The 18,853-nt window shown below is 43.3% G+C and overlaps 1 protein-coding gene across 1 annotated transcript in view; it reads right to left on the bottom strand.

Moving 5' to 3' along the window:
• NPSR1 (neuropeptide S receptor 1) overlaps nucleotides 1-18,853 on the bottom strand; it is a 59,420-nt gene that overhangs the window by 9,642 nt on the left and 30,925 nt on the right. Inside the window, exons 3-5 of the mRNA XM_055707630.1 lie at nucleotides 9,171-9,274; nucleotides 8,726-8,819; nucleotides 3,761-3,962 (exon numbers count right to left, since the gene is read on the bottom strand). Coding sequence (XP_055563605.1) covers nucleotides 3,761-3,962; nucleotides 8,726-8,819; nucleotides 9,171-9,274 — 400 coding nt within the window. The remainder of the gene's footprint in view (nucleotides 1-3,760; nucleotides 3,963-8,725; nucleotides 8,820-9,170; nucleotides 9,275-18,853) is intronic.

The following is an 18,853-nucleotide window of genomic DNA, read 5'->3' as shown; positions in this document are numbered from 1 at the left end:
GTTGCAGTTTTGTTCATAGATTGCCTTTTCCTATAGACATTTAAAAAAAAAAAAAAAAGGAACAGATTGTTGTTTTCTTCTGGTTCGTGTTTTGGCTTGGAATCTATAGGGTTTGCCCACACAGTGTTTGAGGGATTAGCTTGGTGGTGGATGGGTTTTACAGACTGAGCAGAAGGTTATCAGCTTAATAATTCATTCCACGGGCTGCGGCGTTATGAATAACACAGCTCCTGTGAGGTGGTTGAAGGCTGTGTCAGGAACATGTGAAATCAGCTCTTCCGAGAGAGCTGAGGGATGGCTGAGAGAAGCTTAAAAGATGATGGTACCTGGGCTGTAGCGAATGAAAAGTGCTCAGCCGAAGTGGCGTATGTAGTATGGAATTAAGCCCTGCACCTGAAAAGTAAAATTTTATCCTTTGTATGCACTTCGGATGAACTGTGCCAGAAAAAGTGCTGTCATCAGTGAACTGCTTTGCTTTAGAGGTTAGGTTTTCAGCAGATTCAGGAGGCAGAACTAATTAAGAATTAACTCCACCAGCCAGTGTCCCACATTGCGTCAGGCACCTGTCACGCAACTAAATCAGAGTGCTTTGGTGGAGAAAATAAAGTAGCTGTGCAAACAAAATGAATTATTGCAGAAAAGGTTTTATTCTTTCTCTGTGTGCGCCCTGCCTCACTTCCTCAGTAAGTGTGGCGTCTGCCTTGGCTTCTGGTTTATTCATATTCCCGGCTTCTTAGATACTGAGCCTTGACTTTTCAGTCGCAGATTTATGGATTGTCTCTCCGTCATTATGTTGTGGCCTTTTTTTGACAACATCTTCGGCTAAAAGCCATTAGACAAAAAAAACCCCAACAAACCTCACAAAATGCCTTCTTTTGTTTACTAAGTAACACCTGTCATTTTTATAATTAATTTTTTGACAGAGTAACACACAACTACCATGTACCTGAACTCTGTCACTCACCCTTATGAAAAAACATCTCGTTGGTCATCAAAGCCACTGTGCGTCTGAAAGAATTCAGTGGAACGAAACTTTTGCAGAGAAATGGAGTCCCTGCAGACATTAACAGCCATTCCTGCCACTCTTTAGCTGCAAACTTCTTACCAGATTATTTATATGCTGCAGCCGCATCAGGTGGATTAACTTTAAACTTCTGGTCTGCCAAGAAATTTTAATGAAATAGATGTCACACCTTGAGGCTACGTTGACATATTTTACAGACACATCAGCTGGGAAGTTGCAACCTTCAGCTGTATGCTTGAAGCTTGAAAAACTGTTCTGAAAAAATAGCCAGTTCTTCCCAAACTGCATGGCATTTCATTCGTGTCTCTGGTGACCTTGCCACAGTGGTAATCCTCTTTTCATGTGATTTTAGACAATCCTCTCTATTCTGAAGAAAACAGTGTCACTGACTACTAGAAATCAATGGGCACCAAAAAATCCTTTCCTGTGCCACCCCCTTTCCTTCCTCCCACTTAGGACCTGTCAAAAATTTGACTTGTGCTGGCAAGGGCATGGGAGCATTGGTGTTAGCATGCGCTGAAAGACAGAATGTGCTTGGGCAGGCCACGGGCGCTGCTCTGCCCTGTGCCTCCAAGGCCGGTGTTTTAAGTCCTGCCATAAACTTCTCGTGTGAAAGTTGCTTAAGGTTAAAGCTGCAAAAATTTTAGGATGCTTTACCCGTGTCTCAGCTGTCAGGGCAATCTCATGAACTGCCGGTTTCACTGCCTTTTCCTTTCCCCTTGCGCCTTCATTGCCTTCTTGCTTCTGGGGATTGACTGCAAAGCAAGTCACAGAGCTGATCTGGTTTGAATATCTCCCTTTGGCAGGGAGGAGGGGAGCATAAAGTCAGCAGCTCTGAAAAATTCATTGCTATGTCACTTGCCTTTCCTTGCCAAAATAGTATACATGCCATGTAAAAAGAGGTGGCTGATCTTTGAAAGAGATGCTTCACATGCCTGTGGAATGGCTGATAACTAGACAGGCTATGGGCCTTTTACCTAAAGCACTGAAGATGCTGGCTAGAATTTCCTGATCGCTGGTTACTTGAAAAAAACTCCTAACTCCTTTCACAGTAAAAGCCAGCCTCAAGTTTTCTAGTGCCATTGCTTTTCACGGTTAAATTACTTTTTGTCTGTTCTGTATGTCTTTATTTTTTTTTTTTTGCTGTTAGGCTGGACTGCAGACCCACCCACATTTTTATTTACATATTCCCAAGAATATTTTTTGGTTTATTTAAAACCAGGCTGGTTTTAAGAGACAGGAAAACATACAAAGAGAAATGATCCTGTCTGGGAAGGAAGAGCAGTTGGACAATCTTGAAGTAGTTTTTCTCTATTGCCCTCATATCCTTTCTTTAAGGAGAAATTCTCATGCTTTTGTTATATCTGTGCAATCTGGCACAGAAACGGAAGGCTTAGAAAACTGATGTGTTATAAGCAAAGTATAAAAATTGTTCCTTCTCTCTAGAGAGCAGCACTGGTCAATGTTGAATTCGTATCAAAAGTCAGATAGATGAGTTCAGGCACCATGTGGTTTTGATTGTATCAGAGATCAACTTGTTGCCATTAGAAGCTGCAGAACTTAATCTCCACGCTTAAACAAGTAAGAAACCTCAATGCACAACTCAGCTGGAAAGGAACTAAATCCGTGACATGGCCTTTACTATATAGCTTATGTAGCCAGCCCTGTCATCATCTAGAAAAGGTCAGTCTCCCCACCCTGCTCTCACTTGGGGTGCTAATGAGCAGGAAGCTCATGGACACTCATGGCTCATCACCTGCTGGCAAAGCAGATGGACCAAGAGAGATGTCCAAGGGACATACACGCATAGCTCCTCACTGACAGCCCAAACAGTGTGTTACCAAATTAAGGTGAAAAAAAGGAGTCCTAGCAAGTCATCTTTGCCACTGAGAAGAAGGGATGGACACCAAGAAATCCTATTGCAACCTTGTAAAGAAAGGTAAAGAAAGGAAAGGGCTCGGAGAACAAGTCGCTGCCACCAGCAGCCTTTCAAGACACTTAAGAAGCCTCACCCCCCTTCCACATCAGTTTTTGACTGCTCCTTTGCATTGGTAGTTTCTTATGGCTAGATAATTTTAGGTTAACAGCAGCTAATAGCAGGACCCCAGAGGGAAGCAGTAAAATTCACTAAGCACAGTCTTGGGATATTGGTTGACCTCAGTTTAAAATAGACTCTGCTGCAGATTGTCCTTGTGATTTGGGGCAAATAGTCTCAAATATTTGCAGTGGAGGTTTCCCATTACAAAATGGGAATAAATTTATTTGCTTGTATTTTAGGAGCGGTTGGCAGCTTCAAACACTTGGAGATTTCTTTCCATCCTGGTGAAGAAACACTCTTCTAGTACTATGAAGCTTGAGAGCACTTTAAGTTAATTTTAGTTTAATTAACATTAAGTACGGTTTCCTGTTCTTTTATTAAAACTGTGTTTTGTCATAATAGCTAGACATTCATACTGGATTTATAAAGATATGTTTCAAGCCTGAAGCTGTGGAGATAAGTGGACACACTCAGAGATTCAGTCCTTTTTTCAGAGAAAATGTTTCTGGCTATTAATACCGGCACGGAGAACACCCAGGGCAAGTACAGCGACCCGTGCATTATGTGATAAAACCCGAAGCAACTATAAGGCAAGTGTGGAAATGAAATTGTAATGAATGAGTAGAAATTAAAGCATTAAGCTGATTGCACACTTGACAGCTTTCACCACACGCCTGCTGACTGCGGTTCAGGCTTACCTGATAATGATCAGAGGAATGAAGTACACCAGGAAAGCCACCACCGTCATGTAGGGTATCCAGTAGGAGTCATCAGGCCAGAGAGCCCAGCACTGCACTTCCCCATTGGAGAGCTGCCGTTTCCCAAAAATAATCAGAGTTGGTATGGAAAACAGGAAAGAGAGACTCCAGGCCACTCCAATCAGAACTTTTGCCTGTCTTTCTGTGCAACAGAGTCAAACAGACGGTGTTAGTGGTGCTGGCGTGACCGGTCCCCTGTAGCAGGACTGATGGAAAGGCAGAGGTGAGGAAAGGGAATTTTGGGCTGCAGTGGGCTGATGTTGAAAAGACTGCAAAGGAGAGTGGGGATTTCATGCCTTTCTCGTGATAAACAGTCATGTTGCTACAGGCTTGTATTTTGTATGTTTTATTTAAAGATGCTCAGGGCCCATTGAATCTGAAACGCTGTGAGAAAGGCACTGGCCAGGGTCAGCAAGTCAGAAACAGGGGATGTAAATGGTTCCTCTGTGCCACCCAAACAATGTCATGAATAAATGCAATGGACCACAGGCCTGCCCTGCTGCGTGCTCTTACCCTGGCACAGCAGAATGGTGGTTAGTGGGAGGACACAGAGACAGAAAAGAAGGAGCCCTTGTGCTACAGATAACAGAGGAAGGCTGAGACTGGGAAGCATTGCTTAAAACATAAACCAGATTAAAGTGTACTGGATATACTGGTGGGGAAAATGTCCTCCTTGGAATGGAAATGAAAAAATTTGATGCAACTTGCATCAAGAAATCTCACAAAACATTGCCTGCCAGGAAAGAGAAAATGCCTGGGTTGAGGATCAGCACACAACTGCACAGCCAGCTGCCTTTAACTTCAGCTGCAACTTTGCTGCCCCAAAGAAACGTGGTCCTGGAGAGCCTGGGCACCTCCTGCATTTTGCTGCATTGTGGTGGGGACCAAACCCATCTCCTGTTGATGGGCCTGTGCCCAAGCCATGCCAAGGGTGGGCTGCTAATGTTGAGACAGGGCAGAGGGAGGTGCTCAAGCGCTCAGCCCTGTTGTACCTGCCCCACCAGACACCAACTAGGAGATCCTGCTGGACCTCATGATGAAGAACAGGAGCTAGAGGATCCCAAAACGCTTGGTAGGTTTGTGCTACTGCTTCCCCTTGACTTCTGTCCTCCTCCAATGCCAAATGGGAAAACTAGTGGGAAACCAAATGATGCCTGGTGGCACTCATGGGATTTTTTAAAAATCAGTGGGTCAGAGCAAACAGCCCCGAGGCTTTCATTTCCACAACCTGCACCTTCTAGCTAAAATCCAGATAGCTCCAGCCAAAAATTGTGAGGAAAAAGGGCTGATCTGTGGAGTATCAGCGATTCCCAGAAGCAGTTATTCCTCCCGAGTCAAACTGCAAGAGGAACAGATGGGGACAGATCTTTTGATCTGGGAAGATTTGGTGTTGAAATACTTTATTGTCCTACAAAATACCCAAGGTTGCGTGTGAAATAGAAAATCACTCTAAATTATGCATATCAAGAAGAACGTCTTTCCTCCTTGAAGCTCAAAGAGCAATATGAAAGCATGTGGGCGAAACATTCAAAAAGTAATTTTATGCTTTATAAAACATCAGTTGCAAATATTCACTTATCCTGCTCATTATTAAATGCTACCCACGTTCAGCAAAATATGGTCTTGCTAATCTAGGGCTTAAGGGAACTCTGATGACATCTACATAAGTGAGAGGGTTAGATTAAGTCTATAAATATTCCACGGGCAAAGGAGAACTGCAAAGTTTCCCAGCGCATAACAGAATAAGCTCAGCAAAAGGAATATTAAGAGTAAGTTTCACAAATATTTCCTGACAAGACAGACTTTTCAGTTGTGAGCTAGCTACTTAACCTGCACACATACAAGCCTCAGTGGGGCGCGCCTGTCTATTTCTATGGGGAAAAAATCATAATTGGATAGTATACATTATTTTTTGCACTGTACAGCAAAGCCCTTAATTTGAAGAGAAGTGGGCAACTTGGGTTGGGCAAGAGCGGTATTATATCTTTGTGTTTAATAAAATATTAACTGCAATGCTCATTTATTCTTCTTTTTAAATATCCCTCGTGTTTGGTAGAATATGCCCTTGCTACTCTGAAGGGCCTTACAGGGCACTGATAGCGCCTAGGTAAGTAGATTTTTTTTTAAATCAGACTAATGTTAATTGGCTGCTTCACAAGCAGGGTGTTTTTATGTTGGTTTTTTTTTGTGAAGGCTCTAATATGTTTTAAATGCCAGCAAATCATATAACTAGAACTATATAAATGATAGATGGCATCAAATAAGTAACAGCTTTTGAAATACAATATTCTAGTCAGCTAGTCTCAGTATTTTCCTTTAAAAACAATATTTCTCTTTCAGTGGAGAGTTTTTCATACGAGGATGGCCAAGACTAACACCCAGGGTTGGAGTGGGGATCATAGCTCTGGCACTAACTCACCTAAAGGATGCTTTTATGTCCCCGTCCCCTTTGCTCCGCTTTTGCCATCGGTGCACTGTGGCGGTGGTTTTGTGCACATCTGCTTGCTCCCAGCAACATGCAGCAGGGAGGCACCTCCTGGGAGGAGTTTTGCTCCCCACTATCGTGAACAGCAATGCTATACAGTTCTTCTACAAAGCAAGTGCCATTTTAAAATTAGGTTTTAAATTCAGAGAGGGAGAGCTGTAGTAGAATCTCATTGATCTGATGGACTTCAGCATCATTTGCAGCCCAAAGGCGTGCAAGGGGCAGTTTAGACCTATTTGGGTTTTCTCCTATACTCAGGCAGTTTTGTTGTTGTCTATTGCTTAATTTGTATACTCTTTGCATATAAAATGTCTTCTGCTATAGCTTCTCAGTTTCTTTTCTTTTCAATCTTTATTTTACAGTTTTTTTTTTTAATGACCCTTTTGGTTATTGAATGTGGTGCCTTGTACAGCAGAAGTGTTAGGATTAGAAGGTCTAATTCTTCCACATCCTGCACTTTCTGTGGTCATTTATGTATTCACAAAGTTTAAAATATTTGACTGTTGAAGCTGGTTTTCTTAGAAGCCATGCAAAGTACAGCTAATTGTAAATACTTTTTAACAGGATTTGAGACAAGTAACTAATCCACAATTTAAAAAAAAATATTTTTTTGACATTATCAAAGCAAAATGCTATTTCAAAGCTACACAGAAACATAATTTTAAAAATTTTAAAATTGGTAAGGAAAACAACTCTTGTTTCTTGACTGAAGGATTTTGGGGGTTGAGTGCTTCATTTTGGAAAGAAATTTGCCACAGCTTGACTCAGAAGTTTCTGTATCATCACCAATGACAAAGTTTTGCAAATCTCTTTGTTCTCCATCTGCATAGTACCTCTGAGGGTCTTTCAAAAGCCCCCCACCTCCCTGACATCTCTGCTAGGAATAGCTGGGTACGAAGGGTGAATGTTTATGTATATCCCAGGAAGCTGCTATCAGTAAATAAAGCTCTCTAGATCCTTCTTTTGAGTTTACAGCTGCCTCCCTTTCCCCGTTGCATGTAGTGTTTTCTTGTGCATCAGTGTGCGGTGAGCTCTGGCCAGGGGCAGGTGGGCTTTGCTGCTGCTGTCTCTGCCCAGGGCCTTTTGCCCTGCCCAGAGCCCATGGCTCTGCTGCCCTTCATCTGGATGCAATGCCTGCTCTTCTCCAGTCTTAACCAGAAAAAAAAAAAACCTTTAAGGTATAAGTATAGGACATGTGACTGAGTGAAAAAAAGGCTTTTGTAAAGATTTGAGGTGGCTTGGTTTTTTTGGTTTTGGGGGTTTTTTTACATTTTTTTTTTTGTTTTTTAACTTCAAAGTGCTTCTCAAAGGTTAATCACCGATGTCTTTACTAATCCCAGGTGGTAATTTAACAAGTGCTGCTTTTCCTGTACCATGTATGAAGCAGAGGCATCAGCGGTGTGTCTCACAGCTTGCCCCACGCAGCCAGCAGGTTTCTGAGCCCTCCCCAGCCTGGTGCAGCGCCAGCAGGAGCTGCAGAGCACGCCGTGCTCCCAAAGCCTGCTGAGAAGACCTTGATATCAATCTCTGCATTCTGAAAAAGTTGTTCTGCATGCTGGGGAATGTGAAGCTAAATTTCACACAAGTATTTGAAGTTTTTAGACTTTAACATCTGCCAAAGCTGCACCACTGCCTGGGCTGTGATTGATTCATAGGTTTTTAAGGGCAGAAAGGACCATTAATCTGATCCCCTGAATAGAGCAGGCTGGCAAAAGCCATCATTACTCCAAAACAAGAATGATATTTGCATCTGATTAAAGTGTATCTTCCATCTTCCAGTCTTGTGCTTCTTGTAACTGTTCCCCTTTCTCCCCACCTGCTATTTCTGTTTATTCACTCAGTGCAACATACTTAATGTCCCACTTTGTCTCTGCAGGAAAGAAATCATGTTCTTTAAATTGTGCTGCTAAGCAGCCAGGATAGTTTTGAGTGCTGCAAATATAATGAATAGAAGAAATTACAGGAAACAATAGGTATCCAGACTTATACATTACAGCTTTTGAAGTCCTCTTATCAAACTATTGTGTGAATTCTCAGTATTACACTCTCTATCCAAGTTATCTTTTAATGTGAATAAATGGACAATATGGCTGTTGGAGCTCCTAGAGTCAGTATAGTTGTATGAGGGATAGCTTTTGCCCATAATAACCTTCTAAAAAAATGCTGGGAGATAATGAAAACCTCTATACTTTTGAAAATGTCATTTCACTCTTTGCTAACACAATGCTTATAAAAACTGCTAAGGGCTAAGTGCAGCTTAATAAATCTTGAAACCGCAGCTCCTTTGCCATTTGGAAAACTGTAACAGAGTCCAAATGTTGCTTCAGCAGGAATGAATAATTCATGGCAACAAGGTTAAGAATTTTGAAAGTAGAAAACTATCTGATAATATCAATAGCAAGGTACAGAAATTCTCCTACCTCCTTGTAAGAACTTCATTGGGTAAACTATGGCATGATACCGGTCTATGCTTAGTGACACGAGGACGTATGTCGAGGCGTATAGAAGGACCACCTGGGGCAGAAGGTGTATGAGACAGCAGTTGAGACACTTATTGGAGAAAATAATGTCAGTGAGAACACTGGACTAGGAATATCTGAAAACTGTTACTCAAAAAAAAAAAAAAAAAAAAAAAGACACCCCCACCTTTGTATTTTCACCCAGATCTTTTTATCATGTCAACAAAACTTAGAAGATTTAATACGCTTCAATTAAAAGTGTTTCGACTTTAAATGAACACTTTCAGCATTTGGCACTTCTGATGCTAGAAAAACTTCTATGCAGTATTTTTTTTTAGAGTTTGTTGCTGTGGGGAACAAAAGCCACGTGAGTTTGAGCATACAGGGGAGTACAAGTTTTCTGTACCTGGAAGTAGCGAACAACTCTGCAAACGATGTCAGGAGCCATGAAATCTCCAGTGTAGCGCCAAATGATGTCAGTCATTATGTTTATGAGTCCCGTGAATGCATCTGCAATGAAAAGTAACTGAAGAAACATTAAAAGAAGCAAACACATGACTACAGAGGCAGGTATGACCGTCGGGATGTACCAGCTCTCCCAGTCTTGAGAGCAGCCATGCTGTGACTGCTCAGCCCAGGATGCTAGAGGAGGTGGGAAAACCTCAGAATACACTTAAGATTTTGTGCATTTATTTTCATTTTTACATACATGCATTTTAATTTAACACCAATCCATTCAGACAGCCAGGGTAAGATTCCTTTGAGCACTGGAGCCACACAGCTGATTTTTCGCAAGCACAATTTGCCACTGCCTTCTGGGCTGCAGTTCAGCCTGGCTGGCATTGCAAATGGGGTGGATGAGCTCACCCTTAAAGCGTCTTTTTCTCTCCATTGCTTATAAAGGGATGTGAGGTGACCAGCTGACATGGCCATGTCAGCCCAAAGTTGGATGCAGGTGCTGGTCTATACACATATCTATACCAAAGATACCTAAAATTAACCGAGATCAATTCCTCCTCAAACAACAATTTGCTTTTTGTGAGTAGAGCTGCATAAAAAATATCACCTGTGGGTGTTAATCCCACATACGCCTAAATGTCTCGGGAGTGTCCATGAGAGACATCGATGGGACTGCCTGGTGGGCCTGATCCTGCAGTGTGCTGGGCTCCCTGCCACCTGCTAAGGGCCCCCAGGTTTTCCATGAGGTGTGGATAAAATACAGCATGGGAGAAGCTGTAGGTAAGTGTCTAAGTGCATCAGCTTGATCCCGGCTGCACCAAATATTGAACTATTTAATGTCCTTTTTTCTTGTCTTTTATTTCACTGTAAAAAGAATTACGTCTCCTGAGAAAGCACCTGGGTGATATCCAAAAGCTGCTGAAGTTAGTGGAAATTTTGTCAGGATTTTGTTCACAAACTTAAGTATTTAATGACTAACCCTGCCTTGTCAGCTTAAAGTTAACCTACTTATGCTTGTAGTTTTGCAATCACCAAAATAAATACACCTCAGGCCATCTTTTTTTTTTTTTTTTTTTTTTTTTTTTTTGTGTGTGTGAGAACATCTAAGGAGATATTCCAGCCTTTGTTCTGCTTCTTATTGAACAAATGAGCACTGACAGCTATGCAAGTGTTACAAAGGAATTGCAAAAGCTGGCACTGCTGTTGTACATATGGGTGATATTAAGTTTTGTCTTTAAAATGAAGATAATAAAGAAGTTCTCTCCCTGCAGAACAGGGTAAATGTTTTCAGTGCTGTCCATGGAAGAAAATGTGCACCAATCCAGCATCCTGCCACTTCAAGTAACACAGCAAGTTGTTCTTGCACAGACTGCTACAAAGGGAGAAAGCAGGTTGGGAAAACATTTTGTGCGATTTGTCAGGACAAAACCAAGTAATAAAAAGAAATAGCTTCAATCCATATTTAAAAAAATATTTAGAGTGGTGAAGTAAAAGGTTTCATTTTGGTACCACCATTTTACACATTCAAAAACAATCTCTAGAGTTTAGTGGGCTAAAGGCATCGTAACCCCCATATCAGAAGATGTTGGTTTGAAATATACACTTCTGGAAGCAAGATATTTCAACAGTCTCAAAACATACTTTTGTTTTGAGCAGGAAACAGTTTGAATCAGTATTTCCAAGCAAACAGGTAAGGGTTTGGCAAAATTAGTTTCTTCCAAGCAAGCCCTTTGAAACGACAGAAATTCCAGATATTTCTAGCTGGAAACCAAGATCTCAGCTTAATGCTTTAGCAGCAGCAACCTATTTTGCATCACTGGAAAACCAGGATTATTTTTTTCTGTATCAATTATCCTTTATCTCCTCTTTTTCTTCAAGGCTTAGTTCAAAATGAAATTGGAGCAGAAATACCTTTGCCGTTGTGCGTAATTACATTGCCTCCCTCCCTGTGACTTTATCGTTCAATTAATTCTGGTTTGCTCTTTCCTCTCCAGGTGTTTCCCAACCCTGCTTTCTCTCTCATCTCTCTTTCCCTGCCTCCAGAGGGAGGCTGGATCACAGACGCCCTCCAGAAGTAAGTTTGTGGTTTGAAACCTTGTGTTAAATGTTGCTCATTGATTAGCGCTCATTGATGGGGCAAGGGATGGTTGTTCTTCTGGTGAGTACAGTGGCTTTAAGACTTTATGGAAGACTGTAGGTGTGTATATAATTAAGGTGGTCTTTGAATAAACCACAGAGTGTAAGTGTTTCAAAAAGTGAAACGCATCCTCCAGCCGTGGTTCAAACCCATCCCTTCCCCTTTCCTTACGGCTGAATTATTGATTCATATTCTCTCTCCAGTAATGAAATATTTATTGGTTCAAAGTAATACACATCAATAGAGCTTCACCTCAGGGTATCCTCCAGCTTTTGATGATCTGAGCATCTGCCAAGCAGGTGGTAAATAGGGGTTCAGCTTCCCTTCAGAAGAGAAGGAGGGTGCAGGGGCTGCCCTCCCCCCTACCCGTGTCAGTGCTTTCTAAGGGAGAGGGAGGGAGAAGGGAAGGCACCTCATTTGTCTCCTCATTTCCTTCTTCTCACCACCATTTGGCCATCCTTTTCCAATGCTTGGGGAGAGTGCTTTGGAGGTGCACCCTGCAGGTGAGCTGAGAGGTGGGCCAGTGTCCTGGTGGCCTCCAGGACACCAGGTCCGTGGTTGCCTGCTGGGTGTAAGGAATTTGGGCAGGCCCAGAAGCACACTTCCAGCATATGCCCACATCAGCTTTTTAGTTTGCACTGGGAGCATGTATTTTAACCTGTGCATGGCCCCCACTTCACTGGCTCATGTGAACCCACAGAGGAATGAACCTTTGCTTCAGCTGATGCTCGACCCAAAGGTGTTGTCCAGGGGTGCCCCTCATGCACCCCACACCATGTAGCTGCCAGGCAGTGCTCAGGCTGAGGAACCATGGAGGGGGGGTTACTCAGCTGAAGCAGACCCCTCCCTCCAAATGCACAGTGTGGATATCAGCTCCATCTTTATCATGCTACAGATGTTCCCGCGGCACAGCATCGCCTACTAATATAGCTATAGCCTTAAGGACTTTGGGAGCTTTAAAGGCAACTCGAAACTTTCCCTTGAAAGCCTTTGAGTGAGGTTTTTCAGGTGGCTGTTGAGGCTTTTAAGCAAGGTGCTGGCAGCCTCAGCTCTGGTCACTGGTGGTACATTAGGAGAGCTCTTTGTGCTGAGTTTCTGACTTGCTGTGCAGGGCTTGGCATGCCCTTCTCCGAGCGTGTGCCCTCCCCGAGCACAGCACCCACAGCGTGCTAGAGCAGATGCAGCCAGTTGTGTGCATGCACCAAATTAGCCAGATTTCTCAGTACCCTTTAATTACAGAAACATTCTCCTACACAATGTCCTTATGCCCTCTGCAGGTTTCAGAAATCTCTAGTCTTTTTGATCCTACCGGGTACCAGAGCAAATTTTCTTACTCTTTTGCTCTTCTGCTGCCTGCTCCGGAGGGTGTTTCTTATCCCATCTCTTCACGGGACCAGACTTTCACAGTCTGACCCAACTGCACACCTTTAGAGGATCTGTCATGCAGGCACAGGTTACTTTACACAGGGCACCAAGTAAATAACGTGCCTCTTGCCGGTGATCTAACAGAATGCAGGAGAAATGCAGCAAACCTACAGATTATGATAAATAGTTTGTGCTACTGCTCCCTGCTGTATACACTCCAATCTGCTGCTTCTGTGCATCTTTTTCTGTTACCCAGCTATGATTCAATCTCTAGTCAGCTAACTGGTTACCCCTGTGTGAAGTGTACGTGCGAGCTCCACTGATTAGCAGCGCTTCTTGCCCTGCATGTCCCACCTGGCCATTTCTTGCTTTGTGTCCTCCCCCCCTCCAGTGCCACAAGTGCCTGATGCAAACCTTCATTAGTGATTTAGACAACAAACGTGCTGCTCATTACTCTGTTATCTTCCTGCTCATTGCAGCCGCAATAATTAGACTTCACATTTTGCACACCTTCCCAACACTGCTTAAGCCTACAAACCCTTTTCCCACAAAGCCCCAGTGTGCCAGCCCTACAAATCTGATACACAGACCATGAATTACCAGCAGAGCTGCAGTCACTGGTAGATGAGTCCTCCTCACCCACGTATCATCTGAGATGCAATTACAGCCACGATCACAGTGTCTTGAAATCCTCATTAGTCATGTAATTTGAATTGCTGTAATCGAGGATGTTGTTTAGAAGCCAGCTAGTTTCAGTGATGGGATCTCAGCAGATCACACCTTCCCTGGTTGCTTTTGGCAAGCCTACACCTCGATGCCTGTCACTGGATTACGTCACTGACATCCTAAGCGGTAAATGTCAGGTACAGGAAACCAACATAGGCGGTATGTTGCTCTAAACCTTGTTTAGAGCTGCTGTCCTCACTGGTCCTTGCTATGCTGGTGGCTTGCGTATTAGATACTTGCGTTCTGTTTGTGATGAATGTTCCTGGACCAAATGGCACAAAATTTGTTCCTGAAAACCGTGCTAATCAACCTTCTCTTATAACTGTGTGCGAGCTTGTCATTGCCACTGCTTTTTTAATACACCTTTTTTTTTTTTTTTTTTTTTTTTTACCAAGAAGTGGTGTGTGTGCTGTGGTTCTGTGTCTGCATTGCTAGGCAACTGTGTGGTTATAGGCTCACCTAATTCCTCAGAAAAATAGGCAGAAAATCAATTAATGACATATATACTCTTTTGATAGAAAATAACAATACCAGCAAGTAATAGTTTGTGACATTTAACATAAGCCAAATGTATATTCACAAAATGATGCAGACAAAATGATTCCTTGTTGAAGAGGAGACATGGCACTAGTGTGATGGGGATGGCAGCAGTTCGCTCTTGAGGGGCAGTGGAGTTTCTGTAAACTAATTAAAAGAAAAAAAATGTATGAGACTTCAATAATAAGGAAAAGTAGAAGGAGGTAAGGGGAAAGATGGCTTTGCCTGGGGTGCAGAGGGAGGGAAAAACAGACTGTTGGGGTTTGCACAACTTGGAGCTGCATGGACCGGGCAGGTCTGCAACCCTTCATCTTCCTCCTCATTGCCACCACCATGGCTGCAGCCAGCCCTCAGAGGCAGAACTAGTATCTGCCCTTCCAAACCTGTCAGTGTTTCAAAATACAGCATTTTTAAACAGCATTTATCAAAAAGACCAAGAAAACAGTTAAGAAGGAGAAAAACCCTATTGTTCCTAGAGGACACTGAAACGTGCTGAGTATAGTGCTACAGCAACTATGGCTAGGAAATACGGCAGGTACTGAAATGACGTGTGAAAATGCTGGACCCTAAAGACCAATTTTACCCAAGTCTCCGTCACGCTTAGCAAAATCCCTGTGGATTTTTTATGGGCATGACTGAGTACAGGCATTGCTTCTACACGTTTGAGCACAGGAACTGCTCGGGTCAGGAGGTGATTGCCGCAACTTGGGTGGTGGGCACTGCCTCATGTGACTGATGGGCATAAAAATGTGAAAACCACTGCCCTTGGAGGGACAAATATGAATGCAGGCTTGCTGTTGCTCTGAGTGAAACAAATTTTCATGGCAAAAAACCCTCCACAGAGATAGAAGTCCATTATAGAAAACAAATGGACATAATTAGCGATCTGGCATGGGAATAGAGACAGGTTACAACTGTCTCAGTTAATTTCTTCATAGAAATTCATTGACTTGATGGCATTGCCAAAGGGATGTACCTTGTGCAGACTTTCAGGATATTTCTTTCGTTACAGCTAAGGAGGTGAGAACAGAAATCTATGCCAGCAAATCTGCAAGAAAATATCTCTATCATTTGATTATTAGTACTGACACCACTCTTCCCTTAAGACGCTTACCCTAAAGATGTTGAAAGTCTTTTCTGTCAGAAGTGGAGAACAGTTTTGTGGTAAGCTGTGGTGGGTTAAAAAGCTCCACATGTCATCTGAGCTGCAGTTTGATCATAGTTTCCCCCGATGGGAACAGTCCTATTAAGTTGGATGTGGTGATCCATGGCTTTTTGGTGAAGCTGTACCTCTTACTGAAACCTCATCGCTCTTTTCATGTCACTTACACAGTGATTCCATTTTAAGGAGGGATGTTTTGTTCTGCTTTGTTGATGGCAATGAGCTGCACAAGGCACCGCAGCAGCAGCATTTTGTAAGGCTAGACAGGGAGTGCGAGCTCCCTGTCGGGGCAGAACACTTCCCATGGCTCATTGGTTTTGGACCTCACCATGTGCGTTCCCATCATTTATGACTTCCCAAAGAGCACACCCTCTGGAAGCTTCAGTAGCAGCAGTTTACTAACACCTGCCTGCAAGTGATGGACCCTTCAAAACAAAAATGGCATCACTGCCCTATTACAGTGGTAAAGTCCTGTCCATGATTTTTGAAGTGAAGAGGCAGCCGTCACTGCTCTGCTCTATCACGCTTGATGCGCTGTCAGATAACAGTGCCATGAACTTGCCTTGCAAGTTAGTAAACCCTCTAGCTAATTTTGTAACAGACCTGAGGGTGCAAGCAATTTAAATTTAAGTGTACTTAGAGCTTCTGAAGTGGCAGGTTGGCTCATGGACAGGCACAGGGAAGAGATTGCAGGAGAAGTTTCCCTACCTCCCGCAGACATGCCTGCAGCTCATTTCATTAAGTCCTTACTCCCAATCTTCCCTTAGTCTGTGGTTGCTACTGAAAACACCACATGTGGCTTTGCAATTATTTGCTGCACTAGGAATAATTTTGTGACCACGTTAGCTAGAAAACGTACCCAGCCCTCTGCTGTCATTCAGCAGCTGACGGTGAAACAGGTTGTGTGCCTGCTTTGGGCGCCTCTAGGAGAAGATAGTCGCAAGATACCTAGAAGATGCTTTTAAAATGATTGCATTTATCTCTTAAAGCACTGAGCCCGCAGGAGCCTGGTGCAGTGCCTCTCAGTGCAGCTGCAGTGCAGTGAGGAGCTGCACAGGAGCCTGCTACGGGCCCAGGGGCGAGGGCTGCCCTCACGCTTTCACCTTTGTTAGCCAATCCATCCTCTTCGCAGTCCCTCCAGCCATGTTTGAGCTGGTGGTTGTCTGCAGCCCCTTGCTCCAGCACTGCAGAGCACCTGGGCACCATGCTGGAGATGGGGCTGGTTAGGCGGTGCAAGGGTCCCAGCTCTCTGCCAAAGAATCCCTGGAAAAACGGGGAGAAGCAAGAGCCCAAATTCAGGGTGCATGAAGCTTTCGGGGGGAATCAGCAAGCACACCTGCTCTGTTCCGCTGCGGTGCTTGTGCTCGGGCACGTGAGGCGGCAGGCTCGCCGCGCGCACCAGCACTGTGCACTGTGCTGCTCTCTGTGTTTTCTCCTTCAGGCCTGACAGCCCCAAGCAGAACACAAAATGCAATGGTTGAAACAAAACCCACTTGAAATTTTTCAAGAGGAAACCTGTTCGCTTTCCCTGTTAAAGCTGTGCGGATTTTTTTCCATGGCAGAAGAGATGCTTTTTTCCTCTTTCTGTCTCATAGGAAGGTACAAGAAGTTTTGTTGTGCTGGGTGAGTGTTTTATTTATTTATTGATTTTCTTACATTTCTGATCTGAGGTCCCCCTCCTTCTGAGACGAGGCAGACCCTGTTAGCTAGATGTTGTGAAAGGTGGATGTAGTGAGGCTCCAGCCTCACTCCAGAGCTCATCCAGGCTAAAAGATGAAGGGCTGAGAAAGGCATGTACTGCACAATGTTCACCTCTTAAGAACGGCACTTACAAGACAGCTGGAGAGCAGACGCCTAGGAATTAAAATTCAGTATGCCCTGCCACTGTGAAGAGCATTGAGGTTGTGTTTCATTTGCCTTTACTAACAAATTTCTTCCTACCATTCCTTCCCACCCCACTATTGCTGTGGAGACACAGCTGGAGGGTCACAGGGGTCTAAACCAAACCAGTGGAGCTGCAGGAGGGAGCACGGCACCCACCACCACAAGGCGGGACAACTGGAACAGCACGTCAGATGCAGGGGAGGGTAAGCAAGGAGGAAGACCACCAGGCCATCCACATCAGTGGCGGTTTTCAGTCATGCATTAAAACTGGTTCCTCCCACAAAGGTGAAGAACTGACTGAAGAATTGTTTTCTTGTAAAATCAGGATGTATCATGAACCAGTCAGGAAAGTAAAGGCAAAGGAGGTACATTCAAATGCCCCCTTTTTCTGCCAATACCCTGGTTTGGGATTGGCAGTTCCCCTTAGGGGGGATGTGCAGGGGCAGAAGAAGTTGATGATAGTTCTGAATGTTAGGACAAAGTTCCCGCTTCCCACTAGATCAAATATTATTTTGTTGTCCACAGTTGCTCAGCGGGAAGTTACATCTAAAGAGAGAAATTTTTTGAACAGACCATATCAAATCAGCTGAATATAGTTTCACACTGGGGTTTGAAGAGAGGACAAAGGGTTTCAGCAGCTGCTAACACAACAGGTAACAGCAAACCTGCAAAAAACATAGTTAAGGTTCCTGTTTTGTTGAGTTCTGTGGCTTTAGGTTTTGAAATAGGAATCAAGCTCCTCTAGGTATATAAACATATGACTTATGCATGCCTGAATATGTAAGTCAAAGTTAAATAAGAACAAGTGTTCAATCATTATTATTTGAGTTCTCACTATTGTTGGGAAGGTATATTTCAAATGCAACTCATTAATTTAACTCTTCTTTTCTCCTTCGGGCAAAGCAGAATAGTTGAAAGAATAAAAGCAGTGGGGGTTAAAAAACTGCATAGGGGAGGCTGCCTCAGTGTAAATGCAGAAGATAAGCTCCTGTAGATCAGCTTGTGTTATCTAAGCACTGGAAAATGAGGACATACCTCCTCAAAGGGCATAGAAATCACCCCATTTGTAATTCATTGCCACTTCGTTTATTTCAAGTGGTGTCTGTACTTCTAGTATCTCCCAGAAGAAATATACCTTCTAAGATACCAAGAACCAAACAAGTCCATTTTAATTCTGTCCTTCCCCAACATCTTGTACATAGATTCTTGTGTTATTTTCTCTGAATCCCCCTTACTGATCCTTTTTGGCAGCTCTTTACCTCAAGTATTTTAAGGACTGCATGTTTTTATCTTGGTCACAACAGCATCTGCATGATTATTCTCACACAAAAAATATGGACTATCCTGGCAATATTTTCTATTGGTGTCGTTCAAGCATTCTGCTCATTATAGTCATCAAATACCTGCACTTCTTACAGTCTTGTCTTAGTAGGCTCAGATATTGTTGATGTAGATACTTCAGTCTAACTAGGAATGGCAAGAATAATTCTTTCCTCTGTCACAGCAAACTGTCAATCAGATTCCTATGATGCTCAAGCAGTGATATTGCATGCTGCAGCTCAATTTTTGTCCAACCTTAGGCTTGCAATTGCAGAATGGTAGAACAATGTTCACTCCCTTTTTTGTACCTGCTTTGTCTCCCCTGATGTTGGCTGATAGCATGAACAAAAGCATACTGGTAAGGTTCATTGGAGAATTGCCTTGTAAAATTCTGTGGGAAAGGTAGCACATGCAAATGTACGCCGAGCTGCTTTCCATTAAATATACTGCAATGTCAGAACAGGCTGAAGATTTCATTACATATGGTCTGGATATCACT

The sequence above is a fragment of the Falco cherrug genome, chromosome 4, assembly GCF_023634085.1.
Source record: "Falco cherrug isolate bFalChe1 chromosome 4, bFalChe1.pri, whole genome shotgun sequence".
NCBI lineage: Eukaryota > Metazoa > Chordata > Aves > Falconiformes > Falconidae > Falco > Falco cherrug.
This window is presented reverse-complemented; position numbering and strand designations above follow the sequence as displayed.